At 31.8% G+C, this 24,385-nt stretch overlaps 1 protein-coding gene across 2 annotated transcripts; it reads right to left on the bottom strand.

The window, feature by feature from the left end:
- Positions 1-1,523: 1,523 nt before the first annotated feature.
- LOC126741533 (cAMP-dependent protein kinase catalytic subunit alpha-like) lies at positions 1,524-23,140 on the bottom strand. Of its 2 annotated transcripts, none has more exons than XM_050447996.1 (7): positions 23,039-23,140; positions 12,252-12,404; positions 11,967-12,196; positions 11,746-11,911; positions 11,516-11,683; positions 1,978-2,081; positions 1,524-1,923 (listed from the first exon to the last, which is right to left on the bottom strand). In XM_050447996.1, the coding sequence occupies exons 1-7, from the start codon at positions 23,066-23,068 to the stop codon at positions 1,710-1,712; spliced, it is 1,065 nt and encodes a 354-aa protein (XP_050303953.1). In that variant the 5' UTR covers positions 23,069-23,140; the 3' UTR covers positions 1,524-1,709. The 2 variants fall into 2 exon arrangements, with proteins under 2 accessions (XP_050303953.1, XP_050303947.1); XM_050447990.1 differs by lacking the exon at positions 23,039-23,140 and adding an exon at positions 13,180-13,377.
- Positions 23,141-24,385: the final 1,245 nt, after the last annotated feature.

Here is a 24,385-nt window from a genome sequence, read left to right as displayed (position 1 = left end):
GGTCAAAATAGTGACTATTTTGAACAATATTATAATATCCATATTCTTTAATAAAGTAATTTCATGCCTAAATGAAACTACTATTTTTTTTTATTTAAAATAATTGAATATGGGCTTAAACAAAAGGAGCTTTTTATTTTAATGTTAAAATTGATAATTTTTTACAAAAAAAGTAAGAAATTACACTGAGAAAAAAGTTACAAACAAAAAAAGATAGAAGTGGAATGTGAAGCGCCTTCTACTAGCCACAGTGAAAGAATGTGCATATTCGTATTTCTGATCCCAAAAAGCCCCTAGATACCAATTTTTAAAGTCAGAAGTGAAAAAATGTTCATAAATTTAAAAAATTTTCATTTTCGGAATCGCAGCAATTTTGGACTAAGGTAAGTTGCTAAGGTAAATCGGCCTATTTTGATCTCAGGAATATGTGGTGAGATTTTGTAGACCTTTTGACACCCTGTATAAGTAGGAAACCTTAATTGATAAAGCGCCTATTGAAATAACTTGACGAGGCGAAAGATTTTGAAATAAAATTAAAATATGGAATCATACTTAGTGCTGTCTAAAGAGCCCCATCCGAGAAAACAAAAAAACTTATTTTGTTTTTACAAATCCGTACATTTTGTTGTTTTGTAAGTAATTTTTATTCTAGAGTTCCAGTTTCTTGATAAATACTAAAGTTCCAGTTTCTTGATAAATAATAAAAAAAAAAAATTTAATCTTACCCTGAAGTTGCGCAGGCATTGTGAGCGAAATACGTATCTGGTGACTAATGTTTTATTATTTGGTAAGTGCTAAAATCACCTTGCTTTTTGCTAATACCGATTATTTTAAATGGTTTTTTTTATTTTTAGTTAACGTTACCATCAATATAGATTAAAAAGGAAGATTAAAAAGAGTGTAAAATATGTTCCTTTATATCTTAATTTGCCAAAACTTCCTCAAATCTTGACATAAAAATTCCCAGTATATCTTCTTTATTCAATTCATTAATTTAAAAATCACTTATCATGGGCTCTTTATACCAATTACTGTACACTATTGGAATTGATCTTGTCAATAAATATTTCTATAATGATATTATTTTAATTTATAATTTGAAACATTTGAGTTGGTGCAATATAATTTTTTTACCTTTTTATATTTTCTGGTAATGTTTTTGGTTTTACATAATTAACACCATTTTTCCAAACATTTAATAAAATATCTTAGGGAAGCCAACCTTAGGAGAATTTTATTGTAAATAAAATGTAATTTATGGGTAATTTTCATCAAATCACATATATTGAAACATGGAAACATACACAAAGTATGAGCCTTTTTTAACATTTAAAGAAACATGAAGGTAAACTTGAGCTCTCTATGCCCTAATACGATAATGGTTTAGCTACCAATTATAATTAAATATAATTTAAAATTATTATTTGCCAATGGTTTATTTCCAACATTCTTAAATTTCATTTAACAATATTTATAAAGGAACTATATTATTATTCTTTAATTTAAAGCCTTGACAATTCAACATCTTTTCATATCTATTTAATATTTGAATGGCTGCAAGCTCAATGTACTTTTAATAGAAACTTTCGCATTTATGAAATGATCAATATCCAATTATAGACAACACTGACTCGAACACGTCAAACACAACAACGGTCAACACATACATATAAAAGAACACATAACAGTCACGAAAGACATGTTGCTTTTCAGAACTTCTCGAACTGATCTTCATAAAGATTGTGTTCGCTAATTCTGAGATCCGAATCGGGAAAATCATCAAAGTTGGACGTGTCAGCCGGGTTTTTGGTTTTCGGCTTAAACGGCGGCTCGATTTGCTTGTTGTAGATTCCTTCAAAGTTCGTATGATGGAACCATCTATGGCTTTTAATGTCGGCGGTACCGTTTCTCAGATTCCCGTATCTGTAAATTAAATATTTATTTTTTATGGATGCATTTTTTTAGTATATTTATTACCTTCTACTAAGATCGATTTGTAGCAAGTTTCGGATCAAATCGCTGAGTTCTAAGGTGAAAAATGGTGGGCACTTGTACTTACAGGATATGATTTTTTCGTAAACCTGAAAATATAAAAATGGTCAACAAACTATTATACAGGGTGATTTTTAAGTTGATACTTTTTTTTTAACTGTGTATAGAACTCGGTAAAATATACATTTTTTTCAAATAACTTTTTTCGATACACTCAAAAACAAGGGACATACAGAATAAAAAAAGTGAATATGGGTTTGTTTTTCATCGTCTGTTTATGTTTAGTTTTTGCTCGAATTTTTGTATTATCGATCACGCATTGTACCGATCAGTTAGTCTTAGACACTTTTGGTTTATTGTTGTTAATTTTAAATTTGCAAATCCTAAAAATGGCACATCGTTATGAAAACAATGAACTTGTGGATATGTTGCTTATTTATGGAGAGTGTCTTCAAAGTGCTGCTGCTGCTTCGGTATTATACGCAGACCGCTTTCCTTTGCGGAATCATCCTACACCCAGAAGTTTCATAAATCTTATTCAACGGGCTAGGGTAACTGGCGATTTACGGGAACATCGTGGAGGGCATGCAGGAAGAGGAAGGAGACCTGAAAATGTTCATAGGGAAGAACAAATTTTAAATCTCATCGAAGAAAATCCAACAACAAGTACTCGAGTTGTTGCAGGGCAGGTCGGATTAAGTCAAACAAAAGTATGGACAACAGCTACTGCCTGAAGACTTCCCCCGCAGAGTTCAGTTTTGTGAATGGTTCTTACAACAACATGAAAATGATCAACATTTTTCGAACAAAATTTTAGACATGGACGAGGCAACATTCACCCGAAACGGAATTAACAATTTTCGAAATACGCATGTTTGGTCTGTTCATCATCCCCATGCAGGAATTGTGATACTTGTTGGACCATTTATCTTACCAGACCGTTTGACGGGCGATGTTTATTTGGACTTTTTGCAAAATAATCTGCCTGTTCTGTTAGAAGACGTGCCACTGAATATCAGGCAAGCTATGTGGCTCCTGCAGGATGGAGCACCTGCCCATTTTAGACGAGAAGTGAGCGAATTTTTGGATATAAGTTACCCAAATCGGTGGATTGGCCGAAATGGACCAGTTGCATGGCCACCAAGGTCGCCAGACCTAAATCCATGTGACTTTTTTTTGTGGGGGTATATGAAAAGTTTAGTTTTCAAGACGCCTATCGACACACAGGAAGAACTAATAGCACGTATTGAGCAGGCTGCGGCAACAGTTAGACAAAAACCGATTTCTCTATTGCGTGCCGTTACGGAACAGTGGTTACGTCGAGCAAATCGTTGTGTTGAAGTTAATAGTGACAACTTTGAACAACTTATTTAAATTAGAGAGAACCGTATTGGACTCATTTTATAACATTTTGGCAATGCAATTTTTTTATTTTTCGGTTTTTTTAATAAAGTTATTTGATTTTTTTTTTTTTACCGAGTTCTATACACAATTAAAAAAAAGTATCAACTTAAAAATCACCCTGTATAAATAAAAAAAAATTCCTTGATTGATAAATTATTATCTGCGTTCTAATGACAGAAAATTACACTTGAAGTAAAATTTGCCAAATCCAAAGAAATCATGGAATTATGAATCCCGTATCAAAACTAATTCAGATTAATAATGAATTTTAATTGCTCTTAATTTTATAGCTTGTATTATTGTAGATTTATTGTTATGTAAAAAGTGTCCTAGTATATTGTTTTCTGGTTTTCAGTTTATTGCTTTAATCTATCCCATTACTAAAATAGGTCCATATTCAGTACCGAAAGTTGTTTAGGGACAGCATTCAAAACTTAAACCGGATTTTAAAGATGCTGAGATTATTTCTCAGTCTATGCATTTACCTTGTAAATAATTCATTCTTTAAATAAAAAAGAGAAAACTTTATTTCGTAATTTCAAAAGGATAATTTGTTGAAATATTAGCCGCACCGGCTGCACGCCAATTAAAATTTGGAATATAATAAAGAAATAATTTCAGACCTTCCAGCTTAACATTTTATTCAAATGGTCCTTAATTAAATTTTATTCGATTTAGAATACCTCGCGATATGCTATCAATATTTATTTTGTTTTTAGTTAATAAAATTTTATTTGAATTAAGCCAACATATCCTCATAGATTTAATGAAAATCATTATTAAAACAGTTTTTGTGCTGTTATCGAAATACTTCATTAAACCCTTTAAATTTAATTTGAAAATGACATAAATGAAATAAAATTGAATTAAATTTATTTCCAATCAAGTTAACAGCCACAGAGGTATTGATAAAATTATGTAATTAGAAGCATACCAAATTAAACCGTTAGTTCTCTTAAATAACAGCTATTTGGCAGTGAATATGATAAAATAGTATTGTTATTCTGCATTTTTTTTTTAAAAGCTTCCTTTTTTATTTTTTCAATATTAAAAATATGAAACATGTAAATGAGTGACCCCACAGGGCACATACAATATATAGTCGCCTTCGCTCTTATCGTGCGGGTTCAAAGGTCACCACGTAATATGAATCAAATTGAAAAATCAGTGGCTGCCAAAATGTTATTTCCTTGAGAGTTTGACAATACATTGAACGCCGTCATGTGACATATTAAAGCCGCGTATACACCTTAGATCATAATTATTAACTGACGTGATGCCTTTAACGCCGTAAAAATGTCTGCGGAATACTACGTATCCGAGATTCGACATGTAAAACATACGTTGGTTATTTCCTTTCATGACGTGAAAAAGCCCATAAGTATAAAGCCCGTTGGGTATACGCCTCATCGGTATATGCCTAGAATCCCCGATATTCTGCTAAGTTACCAGACATAATATTTACTTTTCTTTTTTGAAAAATTGTCCGAAATAGACGGAATTCTCAATAACAATTTTTCTTTACGCAACTAATTTGTCGATTTCAGGGCACAGCGTCTAATTTTTAACGATTATTTGATCTTGTCTTCTTCTTTGTTTATGTGTGATTGTGTTTTTTTGTAATAATTATTGGGAAACTATACATTTTGGTATAATGACAAACAATTTGTATTGTGTGTGATGCAGTGCAGTCAGAGACCAGAAAACTACTTTCTTTGTTTAAAGGCAAGTTCATGTTACAATCTCACTTTTAAAATGACATTTTAATTTTATGCTTTATTATTTTTCGGTCGACCCAATCTATACGTTGATGCACAGAAAATTAAAAAAGTTGTGTTATATCAGTTAAAAGTCAAAAAAAAGATAAAAAATAACTAAAAAAAAAACTGGTGAATGCGGAGGGCCTTTCTATCTCCCAGGGCATTCACCAATTTATTTACTTAGCTTTTTTTAAAAAGATAAATACGAGGCGAGCTACGACAGTTCTTTAAAATGTCGTTTTCTTATGAATATTTATTTATTTACACATTACAAGGCAAAATAAGATTGAAACTAACTATAAAAAAAATGGAGAATGCGCTGGGAGATAGATATGCCCCACCAATTTATTTACTTAGCTTTGTTTAAAAAAAAATTGTACTTTTTAATCTTATCTAAATTACTTTAGGCACGACTTGGTAAAAAAAATGTCAAAACATTTGTTGACAAGATTAGATTAGATTAGATTAAAATAAGGGTGAAGTTTCACTGCGACCTAAAAGATCTATTGTGTGCCCCTTTCTAATTACTGCTTGATGTTATTCTCAAGTCAAATTACTTCGTACAATCCTATGGCTTTAATAAAGGCTAGTAGTTGTGACGGTTCCAGTAATGAGATATTTCCTTCTGGAATTTCATAATTACCGAGGTGCATGGCACGACTTTCGGCAACTGTTTCGCATGTAGTTACTAGGTGTTCTGGGGTCTCTTCCTCTTCCCCACAGAATCTGCATTCACCTGTCTGTTCTAGTTTTAGTTTCCTGCGGTGTTCTCGAAGGTGACAGTGCCCTGTTAGGAATCCTGTTACAATCCGTAGTTTAGTTTTAGTTAAACTTACTAGAGCTTTAGATTTTTTTGGGTCGAGGGTTCCAAGGAACATCTTGGAGTGTCTCAACCCTGGATGATCATCCCAGAGGCTTTCTCTGAGTTGATCCTCCATTTTTGTAAGCTCATATAGGTAAGTATTCTTTCCTATGCCGCAGAAAGGTTCCGGTCCTACAAATTGAGAACCAGATCCCTTTTTTGCCAGAATATTGGCTTCTTCGTTACCTTGCACGCCTGTATGTCCAGGTACCCACAATATTGTGACTTTATTTCTCTTTCCTACCTCATTAAGTTTGCCCAAACAGTCTCTTACCATTTTAGAACTGATGACATGTGAACTCAGTGCTGCTATGGCTGCTTGACTGTCGGTGAAGATTGCGATGTCCTGCTTGAGGTAGTCTTTGTTCAGGATTAATTGAGCGCATCTTTCTATAGCGTGTATTTCCGCTTGAAAGACACTGGTGTATTTTCCCAGTGGCTCTGAGTATTTGGTGCCAGGCCCAAATACTCCAGCTCCTGTTCCTTTTTCGGTTTTAGAACCATCTGTGTACCATTTGATAGTATTCTGTTTAAGTGAGCGGGCGACAGATCCAATTTCCCAGTCACTTTTGCTGTCAATTTTTGTACTGAAATTCGTAACAAAGTGATATTCCCGAGTTATATCGTCCTTGGGAAGATCGAACAGGGGAATGGATCTTGTTTGAGATACCCAGGCTCTCTGATCAATGTCCCTACTGTTCGTTTTATCCCTTGCTAATCTAAACATGGCCCTTTTAGCAGCTCCCTCTACTGCCAGGTGAAGAGGTGCCAGGTCAACTATGACCTCCAGTGCTGCTGTGGGGCATGTTTTCATAGCTCCTGTGATGCATACGCATGCAAGTCTTTGAACCTTGTCAAGTTTACGCCTTACTGTACTTAACTTTGTAGTGTCATGCCACACCACTGCCCCATATGTGATTATGGGTTTAACCATCATGGGGTACATCCATCGCAGTATTTTTGGGGAGCATCCCCAGTTTTTACCCGCTAGGTTCCTACAGATCATAATGGCGATATGCCCCACCAATTTATTTACTTACCTTTGTTTAAAAAAAAATTGTACTTCTTAATCTTATCTAAATTACTTTAGGCACGACTTGGTAAAAAAAATGTCAAAACATTTGTTGACAAACTATAAATTAAATGTCAAATAAACTTCAAATTACTGTTTACGTACTCAAATAAAAGTCAAATTACTTTTTATGTATACGAAATAACTTTATACACATTTTATCCATCTGCAAATCAATGACTATGATGAGCTGATTCGAAATAATAATAATTAATAACTGTACTTATATTTATTTATAAATATGTTTCTATTAACAATAATATTCATACTTTTAGAGTATAAGTATCATTTTATTTAAAAACACGGAACGCTGTTAATATTTTTTATATTTAAAAATGAGAAAAAATCATCCTTATTAAAAACACATTTTAAACATATTATAGAAGTAGTTCACTTAATTATCAAAAACACGTAAATTCGCTACTTCACAGTTTAATCTAAAGTCGAGTTTTCTATAATTATCTACTATTGATTTTATATTAGCTATTCTATCGCTTGTACTCGCTCTTTAGACAAACTTATTTAAAAAGTAATTAAACATGAAAATATAATTTACTTATTTAGTAAAAGCTCACAGAAAAAACACTCTAATATATTAAATAATAAAACTTTGATTGTTTGCATTTTCATTTATCCAATAAAAAAAAGTTTTTTTTAATTAAATAAGTTTGAGACAATTAAGGATAAATAAGTGATGGTATTCGAAGTAACATATTCAGACCATATCAAAATAATATTAAATGAAAATATCTTGTTATTAGGTAAATGATTTTATATATATTTAAAACTAAGGGAAATGTGTACTTCATTGAAAATAAGAGAAATTATTGTATTTAAAGCTTATGCAATCAAGGAAAAATTTCATTTAAAAAATTTTGCAATTAAAGCTTATGATATTAACATCAATAATTAATATTATGAATATAATATCATAAATATTATTATTAACATGGTTAACATTTATTCATGGTGACATTATTCATGGTTAAATAATGAGCAACTTGCTGGTTTCCTGAGAATTGAACTCCTTAGTACAAGTATTTGCAGGTTAGTTATAGTATACAATGTTTTTTCTTATGTTTTGTTGTATAAAATAATGAAAATTTATCATGGTCGCAATCTGGCTATCTAAACGATTTCCTATTGATATAGATATTTTTATGTAAATATTCAGAAATCATGGAATTTTCTACTTTTATTTTAGAAAAAATCTTGCTCCATTGCTGTGAAAATGTTTTGTGAGTTATTGCCAACAAGATAACAAAGTAATTAAATAATTCGAATTTGTATGTACCTACTTTTACTTTTTGTTCCTTTTAAATTCAGAAAGAAATATTTTGTTATGTTTCATAGTTATACTGGGTTAGATATTATGTATTTTATTTTATGATCCACCTACAGAAATAAAAATTCTGTCCTTCACCTCTGGCTTGGACTTTCAACTCCTTTAAAAAGTCAAATCGCATAAAATTAAAGATCCGTATTTCAGAAAGTAAATATCTGGATCGCAAATTTTTATGCGATTTTTGACTTGGTTTCCATACTTCGATATCTGAATGAATTCAAAAACGCAAGTCCATATACCATTCAAACAGACTGGCGTTTGTGTCTATTTGACAGAAATAGACAAATGTTTTTCTTAAGTGTTACCTTAAGATAAATAATAATTTTTGTAAAAAAAAATATTTTTAAGAATTCATATTAATGTAGTTTACACCTAATGTTTGCTCAAGATTATACCTATTTTTAATTATTCGAACCTTTCATTGCATGTAACATAGCATATAATTAAAAATCAATGAAATTCAATCATTTTATATGTTAGTTTAATTACATTTTAATAATGTTTAAATAAGATCACAATTTACTTCAATGATTCTTATGTTTGAACTAATTTTAAGTAGATATGCACAAATAGAAGTACAGTCAACTCCGGATATAGTGAACTTGAAAAATACATCAAAATAGGTTCACTATAGCCGAAGTTAATTTTAAAAGAAAAACAGCGTGGTGTTAATTTTAGAATATGTATGTATATGTATTTTAATCACTAAATAAAATAAGCAGAACATACAGTTTTTATAACACATATACAATATGTACATAGCTACTAAGTCATAATCTACGTGTCTGTAACTACTTAGTATATGTACTGAGAAATCTTGGTTTGTATAAGTCTGTTTGAAAAACTTATTTTACTTATATATCCCTCTAGGGTAGAAAAACTATTCCAGACTTCTTCTGGAACTTCATGTGATTGCAGAAAAAGTGCGTATTTCCGTCATTTTCAGCGTCATTTCTCTAATTGATGGAATATTTATTTCAACATCCTCATTAGGTTCCTGATCGCTTTCGATAACTTCCGACTTCTACATTTACTGCTAAAAAAAATAAATGACAAAAGGTTAGTTTTATTCTAAATTTAGTTTTATAGTACCTTTTGAAACTGACTGGATAACAGTTTCACTGACTGGATAACAGTTATAGAATCTATAACTCTGTTATAGATTCGGTTGAAATAACATGGTCATCAATAGAAATGAATTTTTGCAAGTCAAAGTCATTTATCCTTTTTCTCATTTCCTCTTCAACGGATCTTTGAATGTCAGTATTTTCTTGATTACTATGTTTTTTTAGTCATCGTTAGAATCAAATTCATCTTCTACCTCAAAAAATCCTGCATGCTTAAAACAGTTTGCAATGGTTTTTGCACTTACTTCCTGCCAAGCTAGATGTATGAAGTTTACAGCATCTAAAAGACTCACTGAAAAATCTTGTCCATTATCAATTGCCTCTAACATTTTTATTATCATTATTTTTCTGTAATGACTCTTCAATGAATGAATTACTCCTTGATCCATAGGCTGCAGCTTTGAACTGGTATTAGGAGGCATAAAGACCAATTTAATTTGGTTTAGAGGAACTTCGGGATGTGCTGGACAATTATCGACTAAAAGTAATATTTTCCTCTTGTTCTTCTGTAACTCTGCATCCCACTGGAGCAACTCTTCAGTAAACAAATTAGATGTCATCCATGCCTTACTGTTTACTCTGTATTAGTGGCAACATTTTGTTTTTAAAACATCTAGGATTGGCGGATTTACCGATAACAAGCAACTTTCTTTTTTCTGTTCCAGACATGTTTGCAGCGACTAGCACTGTTATTCTAACTTTAGAAAGTTTTCCGCCAGCACAGGTTTCTCCAACAAATTTTAATGTTTTATCTGGGGTTAGTTTATAGAAAAGTCCGGTCTTGTCAGCATTAAAAATGTCATTACTGCTGTAATTCTAACGAAGATCGGGCCAAACAGTAGTAAACCAGTTATTAACAACATCCATGTCAACTGATGCAGACTCGCCAATAATTTTCCCTCCAGTAATACAGTGTCTCTTCTTAAAGCGTTCAATCCAGCTTCTAGAACATTCAAAAGTTTTTCCTTCAATTTTACTACCCATTTCACTAGCTTTTTCTTGAAGAATAGGACCACTTAATGGAACGTTTTCCTTTCTTTGTTGTGTAAACCACTGTAAAAGTCCTCTATCAACCCCTTCATGAGCCGATTTTCTAAGTCTTTTACACTTTGCATTAACTTTACATTATGCGGATAAAATCGCTTCCCTCTTTTTCCAAACTATGCAAACGGTTGATTTTGGCAAATTTAATTCACGACAAATATCACTCTGTTTAACACCACTTTTCATTTTTGGAATGTCATATTTTTCTTTTAATGTTAAAGCTTTACGCTTTTGCTTCTCCATTTTGACTATCCAAGACTTAGTTAGCACCCAGCACAAAACAGCAAAATACTCGTATAAATAACTCACAGTAAGTAACGCGTGAAGTGAAATGCCACTAACAACAAAACAACGGCGATCGTGCTAAATTTAATTATCGGGGAATTACCGTGGGATTCCCCGAAAAGTTCACTATAAGCACAGATATACGCTAGTTTCTACGCGAATATTTATTTTTATTGTGTTCTTAGATCTGTGCTATAAGCAAAATATTTTTCTTGGTCTTGATAAAATTTAGTTCACTTTACCCGTGAGTTCATTATAAGCGGGTTCGCTATAAACGGAAAAAAATTACATTGTTCTTATGGTAGTTTTTTTGGGTATTTGAATAGGCGTTTACTATAACCGAATGTTCACTTTAAACGGGTTTGTTATATCCGAAGTCCACTGTACGACTTTCAAATGTCATTCAGGTGTTGCAAATACAGTACCCCATTGACTCAATGTGTATCCCATTCATACTATGAAAGCGTTTTCTGTGTGTTCTAAACGAATGCCGAAGAGCTTAATAAAAGCAAGGTTATATCAAGTTTTTCGCAATTAAAGTAAGTAGAAGGTTTCATAATTTAATCTGTAGGCTGGCTCTGAATTGCAAGCTTTAAGACATTTTTAACTATAATAATACAATACCTTCATGGGATCACTCGAGGTAAAGGGAGGAAATCCAGCAGACATTTCGAATAAGAGAACTCCATAAGACCACCAATCCACAGCTTTACCATATCCTTTACTGAGTATGATTTCTGGTGCGATATATTCTGGGGTACCACAGAGTGTCCAGGTACGACCTTTAACAATCTAAAAATACCAACAGGATTTTATTGTACCAAAATTAATGCATAATGCTGAAATTCTTATACCTTACAAAATCCCATATCAGCAATCTTCAGATATCCTTTCATATCTATTAGAATATTCTCTGGTTTTAGATCCCTGTATATGACATCACAGTAGTGCAAGAATTCTAAAGCTAAGAGCACCTGGGCGGCATAGAACTTTGATAAATTCTCGTCGAACTTGTGAGCCCTAATAATAAAATAAAATTTGCCCAATTTGTAATTATCTTATTATTTAAACGTACTTTCTTAAATGGGTGAACATTTCACCACCATTAATAAATGGCATAAGTAGGTAAATAAAACTGTTATCTTTGAAGGAAAATTCCAACGAGATTAAAAAAGGAAATTTGGCTGATTCCAAGATTTTCTTTTCGTATAGGGTGTGTTCTATTTGCTTTAGCTTGATTATCCTTATTTTGTCTATTACTTTCATTGCGTAATATGATTTGTTTTGCTTATGTTGAACTAAAAACTGATAAAAATAATGTCAATAAAAAAATGACGGTGTATTTAAGGGGTTAACTTACTACTCTTCCAAAAGAACCAGTACCCAAAGTTCTTAATCGGTCGAAATTCTCCAGACCATCAACGGGCGAAGACTGATTTTTTTCCCATTTTTCATAAAATTCTTTGCGCAATTTATCTAATGTTTCTGCATATCCGCTTCTAGTTCTGGTTCTCTAAATGGAAAAAACATATGTCAAAAAATTTAGGATTCAACAATTTCTAGAATGTAATAATTTTGTTTCTTGTCTCTTTTTTTTTAACTAATACAGAATAAACCACAAAGAAAGGTCAATAACACAAAAATTGACGGATCCCAGGGTTTTTTCCTAAGAAAACATCTGGGACATTTTTTGATATGGAATTCCTAATTAATAATTTAATCGAACATTAAAAAAAATTAATTTAATATCTCACTTCTTTCATTACACGAGTTACCTTATCCATAGGTAAGTTCATTTTAATACACCTCGGTGCATAGCAATTTCAGGAATGCCGTCGAAACTATGCACGGAAACCTGCGAGATCCAGAGATTTCTCAGATTAGGAATTTTAAGGTGAAAGAATTTTATTTTTAAATTTGACTAAGCTACTCAAAGTCAAAAGCAGAGCCAGTACAAAAGATTGAAATTTATGTAATTTATTTACAATTAGTACTGGCCAATTCAAAATAAAAACTTTTAAGCTGGTGACATAAATATAATTGAGAAACATTAAATTATGATCGCATATTACATTACACGACCAATCCAGGTAAGTGTTGAGTTTCATCATTTTCAGTATTCTTTGAACCATGAAAGAAACGATCAGCGATCCTTACCCAAATTGGGAAAAATATTATGGTCATGGATGATATTAAGGTTTTCTCAACAACTTAACAGTGCAGTTTCATAACATTCGAAGATAATCGCAGAACAGTAGGTTAATGTATTACTATGAGAGTTTTCTTACCCCAAACGCATTGGAAGACTTAATCATTTCCTTAACATCGACTGGCGCCCTTTTACTGGACACAGATGCTCTGACTTTCGCGGCCAAGGACTCGCTACTCTTATTGCTCTTATTTGCCATGGCCACGATATTATAGATTTTTAACTAAACTTGGAAATTAGTTTCAGTCACTATAACTTATGACAACTTGAATTGTTGACAGTAAATTTTTTGGAGCCACACCCTGTTCGGAAAGGCATCTTTATTGCGGTATTTTCAGATACAAAATATTAAAATGCCGTTGTCTTGCTCTCTTTATTCGATAAATTCATTATTAATATTGATCGACTTTATTTTAAGCTCAGCGAAGGCAGCTAATACTGCTAACTGAATAGAGCAAGTATAAAAAAGTGTAAAGATACAATATTAAAGAAAATACTTGAATGAATACTACACTTACACTAATTAGTATACTATATTTTATAGAACTGAAGAAAAGAAAAGAGCGCAATCAAGTTTGCGGGAGTTTTTACCAAAATGCACATCTGCCCAAAGATTATACAGGGTGTCCGAGATAAAACAGTCCCCCGAAAATCTTGAAAAATAAATTGTGTAGCCAAAAACGGCCGAACATGTCAAATTTAAATTGAGGGGGACATTTATTGACAGAAATTGCGTTTCTCTGACGTCATCCTCTCACCCCCAGAGCCTTCAACTTCTTTAAATGGGAATAGGGGTTGAGTGCTACACCTTGAATTAAAGATACTTTTATTCTCTACCTAGCCCTATTTTTATTTTCAAAAGTTTAAATATTGCATTTTTTGTTGTCTGCATAAATTTATTTTTTTTTAATTATACGGGTGTTATCTCTAATCAAGAAAAAAAAATACATTCCGAAAATTCAAGTTATTTTTGTCATTTGACATAAATTTGTCATTTTGAAATAACATCATAATATGCAATAAAAATCTGCATTTTTTGACGTTTTTGTTGGTTTACTTATTTTTATTTTGGTGTCGGTGTTTTGTTGAAGTCAGTAATAACAACAGTAAAATGATACCAATAATATATTCAGGAGATAATACATTCATACATTATTACATTACAAAATAACAACTGTTTAACCGCTATAAGAATACCTAATGCACAATGGTATTTTACAAATACTGTGTGTGCATTTCCTGTCTATACAAATTAATTAACTAAAATAAAAATAATTTTTAAGAAAATAATATACAAACAAAAGTGATTCAAAAAATAAAATAAAATTAAATTAAATTAGGGGAAAGAAAGGGAAAAAAACAGGAAAGAAAATAAACAGTACTATATGAAGCCTACACGGCAAAAACGATTAAGGTCACTTTTAATTTATTTGCCAGAAAATGAATTTTAAAGTTTAAAGACTAAATTTGGAATCATATAATTCAAATTTTAAATCAAAATGTTTTTCAACGGGTTGCCATTTATCATTAAAAACGATAAAATTATTCTTAGACTGTTATGTTTTTTCTATTTTTTTTTATTTTCTATCATTTGATCGAAAGTACACAAAAAAAAAATTACAAAAACGTTGTATGTCAAAAAAAAATAACAAAAACGATGGAAGTCAGAAATAAATTTTTTTGATCACCACAAGTCCAATAGATAATACTACGAACTATTACTACAACAAGGTAAATACAAATAAACATTAATAGTAAAGAAATTTACGTCATAAAAATAGGAATTATCTCTTCTATTTTATTTTTTCTTAGCGCATTTTTCGCAGCTTTTACTTTTTGTTTACAGTTTTTCGTTCCATTTGCTTATTAACTCTTAATCCTTTACTTGTTGCCTTGTGAGCGAGTCTCTCGAAAAAATTTTTGGCAGCGTCACCACAAAACTGCTTCAGTTGTTGCAAGTCTTTCTACTTTTCCAGACTAATTGGCAATAATTCTAAAAAAAAAGTAATCAAGAAAAGCTAGTAGGTATAAATATAAATTTATTACCAGTATAACTTCTGTCGGGCAAAAAAAATTCTTGGGTTCCTGCTATATCATCAGTTGGGACAATAGCGATGGTACGAATCACAGAAGTTTCGAAGGGTCCATTGTAGTTTGTTCTTAATAAAATATATTGAGGATGAATGGCTTCACACACTATTTCGCAAATAGGTCTGACAGCAAATGGCAATTTGGTTTAAAACTCGGCGAAAGAAATTGAGTCCATTGGCGAATTAAGGACTGATCTACTTTTATGACTTTAAATGCGCTAGGTTTTGTGCAGGCTCTCCTAAATTCGTCCAACCAATCTTCAAGAGTTTCAGCTTTGGTCCGCTGGTTAATGAGTCCCATATTCCTGTCACACTCCAAATAAGAATGGCCTCTTATTGGAAAAATCATTTTTATGCTGTCAAGTCTTCGTGTGGAAATAACTACGTAATGAATGAATTTAAAAAGATTATAGTTTTTATTTTGACCTACACTGGAGTCTAACTGCGAAAATATAAAATGATGCAAAAATAAAATAACTTCCTCTGATCCCTTAGCTGTGATATTTTCGGGGTAACAATAAAAATAGAAGTCGGCAGTAGACAGCACGTGAATATTAAACGAACAAAAAGTAAGTTGTCGTTTCTGATATACATCGTTGGTTGTAATGTTTGGTATAGGGAGGTTTTTTTGGAAATCCATCGCTATTGCTTCGAACTCTTTACTCTCTATTTAAAGCCTTATACATATTGTAGTCTTAGTTATGTATGTCTTAGTTAGAGTGTCTGGTAAATACACGACTGTAGATTTTTTTCGACTGTAGTGGCTCTGCCTGCCCTTGAAGGAGCAAATATGATCTTTTACGGCCGCAGATGTGGTCGAAGGCTTTGCACAATGTACGTATTTATATTTACCTCTCATATCTTTAGGCGCCTTACCAGTTTTCTTTAGGGACTGCTGAATTATTTGTAGGCGACGTCTAGTAATTCCGTGTAATGAAACAAAACCCTTTATGCAAACGGGCACTTCAATACAGCTACTATGGTTATCAACCTGTCGCTGAACTCTTACTTTATAAAAATATGCTTTATCGCGAAATTTGGCATCATTTTCATTTTTTCTTGGCCTACGGTTCTTTATGGAAATCATGGATACAAGACCAGTTAAGTAACTGTTCTGCTCATCTCTGCTTGACATGCTATTAAATTCCTTAATAATGGTATTTCTTTCCAAAAGTCCAATATTTTGAAAGCATTTATACCTGGAGCACTTACAGTCTGGCCCTATTTCGTGTGAACTTAACCTTAATTTTTTCATAATATCACATACTCTTCCAATTTTTTTCTCTTTTTAGATCCCACGTTTAAGTTCTGCTCAGTACTTTCATCACTGCTTTCACGATTTACAGTCTCTGCCTTTCTCTCCATCACAAAATTTTTAAAAAGACACTACTTATATGTAGATAAACATAAACACAACAAGCACAGACTTGAACCGGACCCGTGTACGTGTATGCGGGAACTGAACTTTTTAATCGTTGTGTTGTTTAGCGACCGCCCAAAAGCACCTACAACGTTTTTGCTGTGTTTTGCATCGACTTTCAGCGTTTTTGTCGTGGGTACGATTATTTGTTGAGAATAACTTTTAGACTTTCAGCGATATTGCCAAGAAGCCCGGGTCATTCGATTCTACTTTTTACGCGCAGTTTTTTGGTATTAATATTGTCTTTTACCGTAAAAATTGACTTTCATCGTTTTTGCCGTGTAAGCTTCATATGTATTATACTAACCAAGTGACGTTATCATCTAATATCCAGTCGTGGATTCTACTTTTAATTTTGTTATAGGGTTTATTTCTGAGTTCTACGTGAAGTTGATTATATATTTTTGCTGAGATATATGTTAAAGTTTTTTGATATTTAGTTTTTGGGGTCTTTGGGATAGTTACATTCCTATTTAAAGCTTGTCTAGTATTCTGATTGTGAGATATTAAATGCAAGTAGTGTGGATTCTTACACAGAAGCCTAAGCACTGCTTTCAAGTAAATTTGATTTACTTGCAACAATCTAGCTTCTCTAAATAAAATAACCGAGGAATACAATTTTGGTTTGTTAAACATTACCTTCAGAACATATTTTTGGGTAATCATAAGAGGTTTCAGGATGGTCTTACTTGTTCCGCTCCATGCTATTATGCAATAGTTTAAAATTGATTCAACCAGAGCTTGATAAATGGTCGTAAGGGTCTTTTTTGCATAAATTGTCTTAATTGACGAAATTTATAAAACCGAACTTCAGTGGAAATATACTCAACATGGTTTAGATTTTCATCAAAAATAACACCTAAATATTTAACCTTGGTCTGCCTTTTTATTTGCTGGGTGCAAGAACATTCAGTTATGCCATAGTCGTTTTCGTGTAATGTGATCTCTTTTAATGCGCTAGATGTTCTTGAATCTACAGAAAAGCATAAAAAGCTTGACTTTTCTGAGTTTAGTGTTAAATAATTTAAACCAAGCCAAGTTTTAATTTTTTTCATGGAAGACTCCGCAACAGTCTTTACATCCTTCCATGACTTTTCTTTAATCATTATTGCAACTCCAGCAAACTGACAACTCCATTTATTTTGGTGCTCTGTGTTCTCTGGTTAATGTAACTTTCAAACAGGTTGTAAGGGATCCCTCGAATCCCAATATTTTCCGTTTTTTTTAGCGTAGTATCATGTGTCACAGTGTCGAACGCTTTGCTGAGGTCGAGAAATACTGCCATGCACCTCTCGTCACAGTCGAAACACTTTCCTATCTGTTCTGTTTATTACAATTGACTGCATCTTCTATACTTTTATTTTTAGTAGCACGAAGTATTTATTTAATCTAGTCCTGGTGTTATTGATAACAATGGTTTATACGCTGCAAGAAAGAAGAAAGAACTAAGTTGCTGGGTGTTTATTATCAACAAACTAAGTCTGCTAGAGCAGCAGCACGGGCTTTTAATGATAATCATCTGAATATAAGGGTAAATCATCCTTATGTAATGGATTTGATGAAGTTTCAAGAAACAGGGCTAGTACAAAACAATATTCAGCATTCAGTGAGAAATGAAGTGGTAGAAATTTGAATGTTAGGTCATGTTGAGATGATAACCTAAAATATCTGCTCGAAAAATTGTTACCGCATTTGGCGTGTAAGTACTGTTCACAAAATTTTAAAATTACAGAAATATCATTCCTATAAAATCAAACTAGTATTTAAGCTAAATGAAGATGATTTTGATCGTCGTGTACAATTTTGTGAGTACTTTAGTGATTTTTGCTGAAAGAGATTTGCTGTACAATGTGTTGTACAATGCTTTTCGGGCGAATGCTCGTTTTATTTACATGCTGAAGTCAATGTGACTAGTGTTGATACTGGAGAGACACTAATCCCCATGAATTTCAGAAACCCCAGAAACACATACGCAGGGAGCTCAAAACCTTAATATACAGTGTGACCAAAAAGTCTGGAAAAATACCTTTTACAGATAAACGAATTAGCTGGTTAAGAAAACGCTCGAACACGTCAATTCTCTTGTCAGCTGTCAACTTTATTATTTTAAATAGAACACCTCATTTATTAATGCATTTTTGGATTCTATGATAAATTCTAAACACATTTCATGTATAACACCCTAGATCAATTTTGAATTATTTTCAAAATATCAACAATTAAAATTCAAAATCTTTAAAATCTAAATTGAAAAAAATCTAACTATTTATACTTTTTTCTGGTGGGATACTTCGACTTTGATTAATAGATTTGACGTCTTCGCTCAAGTTCAATATTGTTGAAATGGCTCAATTAAAGAGAAAAATTTACATTAAGGTTAATAAGGGGTTATGGAGATCGTATTAGACCATATGAAAAGGTCACTAATTTACGGAATGCGTAAATCATCTGTTGAAATAATTTGAAAGCTGGTAAATTCCGTCCTTTTAAAATTTACTTGGTACAAGGATTTTTGGAAGATGATTTTGACAAGAGGGTCGAATTTTGTGAAACAATCATGGCAAAACTAGAACAAGATCAGAAGTTATTAAATAACATTGTGTTTTTGGATGAATTTACTACGTTTATGCTTCATGGCATTTTATACCGCCGAAACTGCAGGTACTGGACCGATAAAAATCCACATTGGATGCGGGAAGTCTGTATCCAGTATCCCCAAAAAGTTAGTGTGTGGGCTGGGATATTTGGAATTCACAAAATTGGCCCGCACTTTATTGAGGGAAACCTGACTTCCGTAAAGTATGTAAAAATGCGTCAAAACAGCAGTGTTCCTGAAATTAATAGAAATAGAAAAGTATGGTTTCGACAAGATGAAGCTCCTCCGCAGTATAGTCGAGAGGTGCGTGATTATTTAAATTTTACTTTTCCAAATAGATGGATTTATGGTACCATAGAATGGCCAGCTAGATCCCCAGAGCTCTCCCGTTTAGATTACTTTTTTGGGGCCATTTGGGAAATAGAGTATTTGTCACTAAACCTAAAAATATAAAAGAAGCAAAACAAATAAAGCTGGCCACATTAACAAGAAATGATTCGAAACGTTATTGACAAATATTATTTTAATCTTCCGTATTGACAGGAAGTGCAAGGAAAGCATTTTGAACAAATGGTTTTGCTTTATGCCAAAGTTTCTATTCCAATACCTTTATTAAATAAGGGCATTATTTGCTTGACAATTTCAAACTAGGAATTTGTTTTCTTTATTTAAGCTTCACTTAAATCTAAAGTTATTGTTAAACGATAGGTTATGAAAGACTTCGATAAGAAAGTGCATCCCGTATTTCTCCAAGTTAAATCATTTAGATTTTGGAGCCTGGTAAAGTTTTTAAAAATTTTGATTTTCAATTTTTGATATTTTGAAAAACAGTTTATAGTACAGTACAGTGTTATAAATATGAAATGTATTTAGAATTTATCATAGAATCCAAAAATGTATTAATAAATGGGGTGTTCTATTTAAAATAATAAAATTGACAGCTGACCAGTCTTCTTGATGCAGAAATCTGAAAACATGCAAAAAAATTAATTTTTACCATTTACCTATAAAAGGTATTTTTCCTTTGTTAAGGACTTTTTATTTTTAATTTTTAAGGCCTTTTTGGACACACTGTATGTATACTTAGGCTGGTATCCTGACCTGCTAATCTTAACCCTTTGGAGTTTTTTTTATAGGGTCATCTGAAAGGTAAAGTCTTTGCCACAAAGCCTGACTTCCTTGAAGATTTTTGAAATACAATTGTTAACGAATGTCAGTTAATAACGCCCGAAATGTTCGCTAATGTGCGCAAACGTTTTGAACAATTGTATTTTTGTATGGAGGTCAACGTAGATCATTTTTAACATTTAATAAAATAGGTGTTGGATAGTTTTTAATGTTTTCATTAAAAATAAGGTTTATTTTTTATCCACATTTATTCATATTTATTGAGAACGAATTAATAAAATAAAAATAGGGCTATGTAGAGAATAAAATGACCTTTAATGTCACTCGATCTCTATTCCTATTTTTAAAAAAATGGCATAGGGGCTCTGAGGGGTGATGACGTCATACAAACGCAATTTCTGTCAATAATGTCCCCCTTAATATTAATTTTTTTTTAATGTTTTTGGCTAAAAAATTTATTTTTCAAGATTTTTAGGGTGGACTTTTTTGTCTCGAATACCCTGTCATCTAAATCAAATACGAAAGATTTTTACACGCGCTGGAATCTTTATTTGAAAACAGTATTCAAGGCGACCAAAATTGCAAGAATTAAAATTCGAGAAAACTCTCGGTCAAAGGCTATTTCAGGTCCATCGTACTGCGTCATATGAGTTCGACATTTAAGTTTGCTATCTATGATAAGATCAAGATTTTTACATTCAATAACGAGTTGCAACCTTTCTTGACCGCTCTTTAAAGCACTATCACTATTCGAACCAAAGAAAATTCAAAACCGTTTATTTGCCAATATCAAGAATTAAAAAACAATATTTGTACTTATAATGTAAGTAAAGTTAGCAAATAAAAATGCATCTCGATTATAAAAACCGTTTCTCAAAAGTACCTTTGCAAGAGGCGAGAAAAGATTTTTAAGTGATACATCCTTTAAAAAAAAAGCAACAAGAAAGAAAACAAAAATGACGTAAAAATATTTCTTTTGATTTATGAGAGCTTGAAATAAATTAAAAAAAGACATTTATGTACATTACATATTTATGTACAAAGGGCAGGGGCAGGCAACGACTGAATCAGGGAAGCGAAGGAGAGGAAACACATCCAATATATTATATATGATACAGGTATATTTTATTAAATGCGAAAATGTAAATGTAGGCTTGACCTAGTGCAGCTATATGAATATGAGAACCTGAATGCAAAGAGACCAAAAAATCCAATTCACATTCAACTCAATAGATATTTGTTTATTAGGCATGATACTGTGACTGCATAAGCATATTTTTATATATTTCTTATACTTATAAAAAGAATAATCTTTAACAAAATGAGGCAAACTGTAACGTAACTAAATGATTTTTGAAAAGCTGCTGTTGTATATTGAGGAACCTTAAAAATATTAAATCACATTGAAAAATTTTCTGAGATATGGTGGATTTCCCAGCTTTAAAATTCTGTATATAAAAGAGTACATGTGACATTTGCGTCTATTTAACATTGAAAGAATAAAATGATTATTAAGGTATGGAGTAATATGATTTCTGTAGCAAATATTAAAGGAAAAACGCATACAGGAATTTTGCACTTTTTGAATAGAAGATGAAGCTGCAGATGTAATTTCGGTATTGTATATTACGTCACCATAATCAAACAATGATAATATTAAAGAGTTACACAAAAGATACTTGATTCTACGCAGTGACGCTTTAGATTGTTTAAATGTTTTAAGCGCAGATAAACAGATGATCTAAAAGAATTTAAAGTTATCCTTCAAATAAGTCAGTACATGTTGGGAACAGTTGTTAAGTACATTAAAGTCACTTGCATTTGACTTTAAAAAACTAGCATGTAGCTGGATATAATCCGTATATCTCAGCATACTACAGTTATGAATTATTATAGAGTTGATGTCACAAGTTTATACATGAAACAAAAATGACTGACCCTAGAATGAAACTCACTTAGTTAGATTTATCACTTTAGATAAACCGTTATCAAGCTAAACAAGCTAAGATCTGCCGCTCAAATTACTTTGGAGACGAAGACTGCTTATTTAAGAAACCGTATGATTTTAATTTAATTGACACCTTAATAAAAGGTGTCAACCGCCTTACTGGAAAAAGTGTTGTAGTTTCACCTTTATCTGCAAGTTCCATGATATCATAAAGCCTTACCAATAAGAGGAAAGCAGAGATGAAACCTTTACGAAAATCTGATTGAGATGTACCGAGTAATTTTCCCTCGTTAAAAGTTAATAACCACCTGATTGTGAATTATTTTTTCAACATTTTAGAAAGCACACATAAAATCATAATCGGTGTTAAATGTACATTTGGGGATATTTATATATATTTGTAGACTTTGTTAAGTTATTCAGCAAAAAAAAGAGTTCAAATAATTGCCCGATAGCACAGATTGGTCTGCACAAATTATTAATTAATAACATACGGCCAATGTTTAAATATTCCTTCACTATTCTTGAGAATATTTTTACGAAATAATAAGGATATTCCTAGGAATCTTAATTGGAGTTTTAATTAAATACTAAATTAACTAACGGCAAATAGATATACTTAAAAATTAAAAAAAAAATTAAAGTTGAAATCTTCTACTATATGGCAAAAGTATTAATAAAGCAAAAAGGTTTAACATAAAATAAGGATGTAGTAATAATTTAAACTGAATTATTGTACGTATAAATTCAACTTACCTTAAGAAAATTCATTTTACTAGAAATCATTGCAGTTTCTTATTTCACGGGGAAGTCTTAAACACTCATGTTATCTTGCTTGCCACTAAGTAAACTGGAGTATTCTTACGAAGTAAAAATATTTTTAGTTATTATTAAGCACAATAACCTATGAATGGCTTTATTTAATTACAAATACAAAAAAAAACAGAAATTAAATTTTCTGGTTTGAAATACCCAACAGAGAAATTCTTTAAATAATCCATGATTACATTTTACATTAACAATTTAGCACCAGCTCAAAAAAGCCTAACTTGAAGCAAGATTAAATTAAATTCAAAATAATAACGGCATGGATGTATTTTGTATGGATACATAATGCAGCTTTTACGCAAAATTCTGAAATTAGTATTACAAATATGCAGTTACATGTTAATAATATATATATATTACTGTATTACATATCCTGTAATTTGGATTGTTTACGTTACGTGCAAAATTAATTATTGATTCTCAAACATTGTCTAGGATTTTGTTTGCACATTGTGTAGGTATGTATGTGTATAGGGCTGCAAGTAAATGTATAAAAGGTATACTGTGGCCTTTGTTATTTAACATCCCATATAGTATTTTTGGTTATTTATTACTGATGTACAGAATATTCTAAAATTCTTGCTATAAAAAGTACTTTTTTCCTTATGTTATCTTCAAATGCTGTTTCCTACTATTATTTAACCTTATTTTTGTCTTGTTACAGTAGCTTTAAAAAAATATGCTTTATGATATGATGCCTGATGAGCATATAATTAGAATAAAATTAAGTAAAACTTTAATTTGTTAAAATTAAGGTGGTCATACCAATTTACCCCTCATTTCCTCTGGGCCTTATCACCCTGTACAAAAAACTCTTTCTAAAAATCCCTTACACTAAGCTCTAACCGCACTTCAAAACTGCTTTCTTAAAAAAACTCTCATAAAACTACTCCATTATCCAGTTAACCGATAAACGTACAAGAAAATCGCCCTTTTAGAACTATCGCATTTTTAAATTTCGTAGCGCGTCCAACGATCCGTAACGCGATGCTTTTCAGCGGCCGGCGATCATCTCATCACTCGTTCAACAAGTCGATAAACGTATTTTACCGTTCCCGCCAATCATGGTGGACTACACTAAACAAGAGTAACACGCACAGTGCACTCCAGTGCTATATTTGGTTAAATCCCTATATCGATTGCTCACTCGGTGTGAATGAAAAGGCATTTGCCTGTGTGTAATTTTCTTAGCAAATTTTTATTTGTTTTGACAATATTTATAAAAATTAATATTGTTAAAAAAAAAGCATTTACTTCGCAATAATTTCATATATA

The sequence above is a fragment of the Anthonomus grandis genome, chromosome 1 (genome assembly GCF_022605725.1).
Source record: "Anthonomus grandis grandis chromosome 1, icAntGran1.3, whole genome shotgun sequence".
Taxonomy (NCBI): domain Eukaryota; kingdom Metazoa; phylum Arthropoda; class Insecta; order Coleoptera; family Curculionidae; genus Anthonomus; species Anthonomus grandis.
Note: the sequence above shows the minus strand (reverse complement) of the source record. Positions and strands in the feature narration are given on the sequence as shown.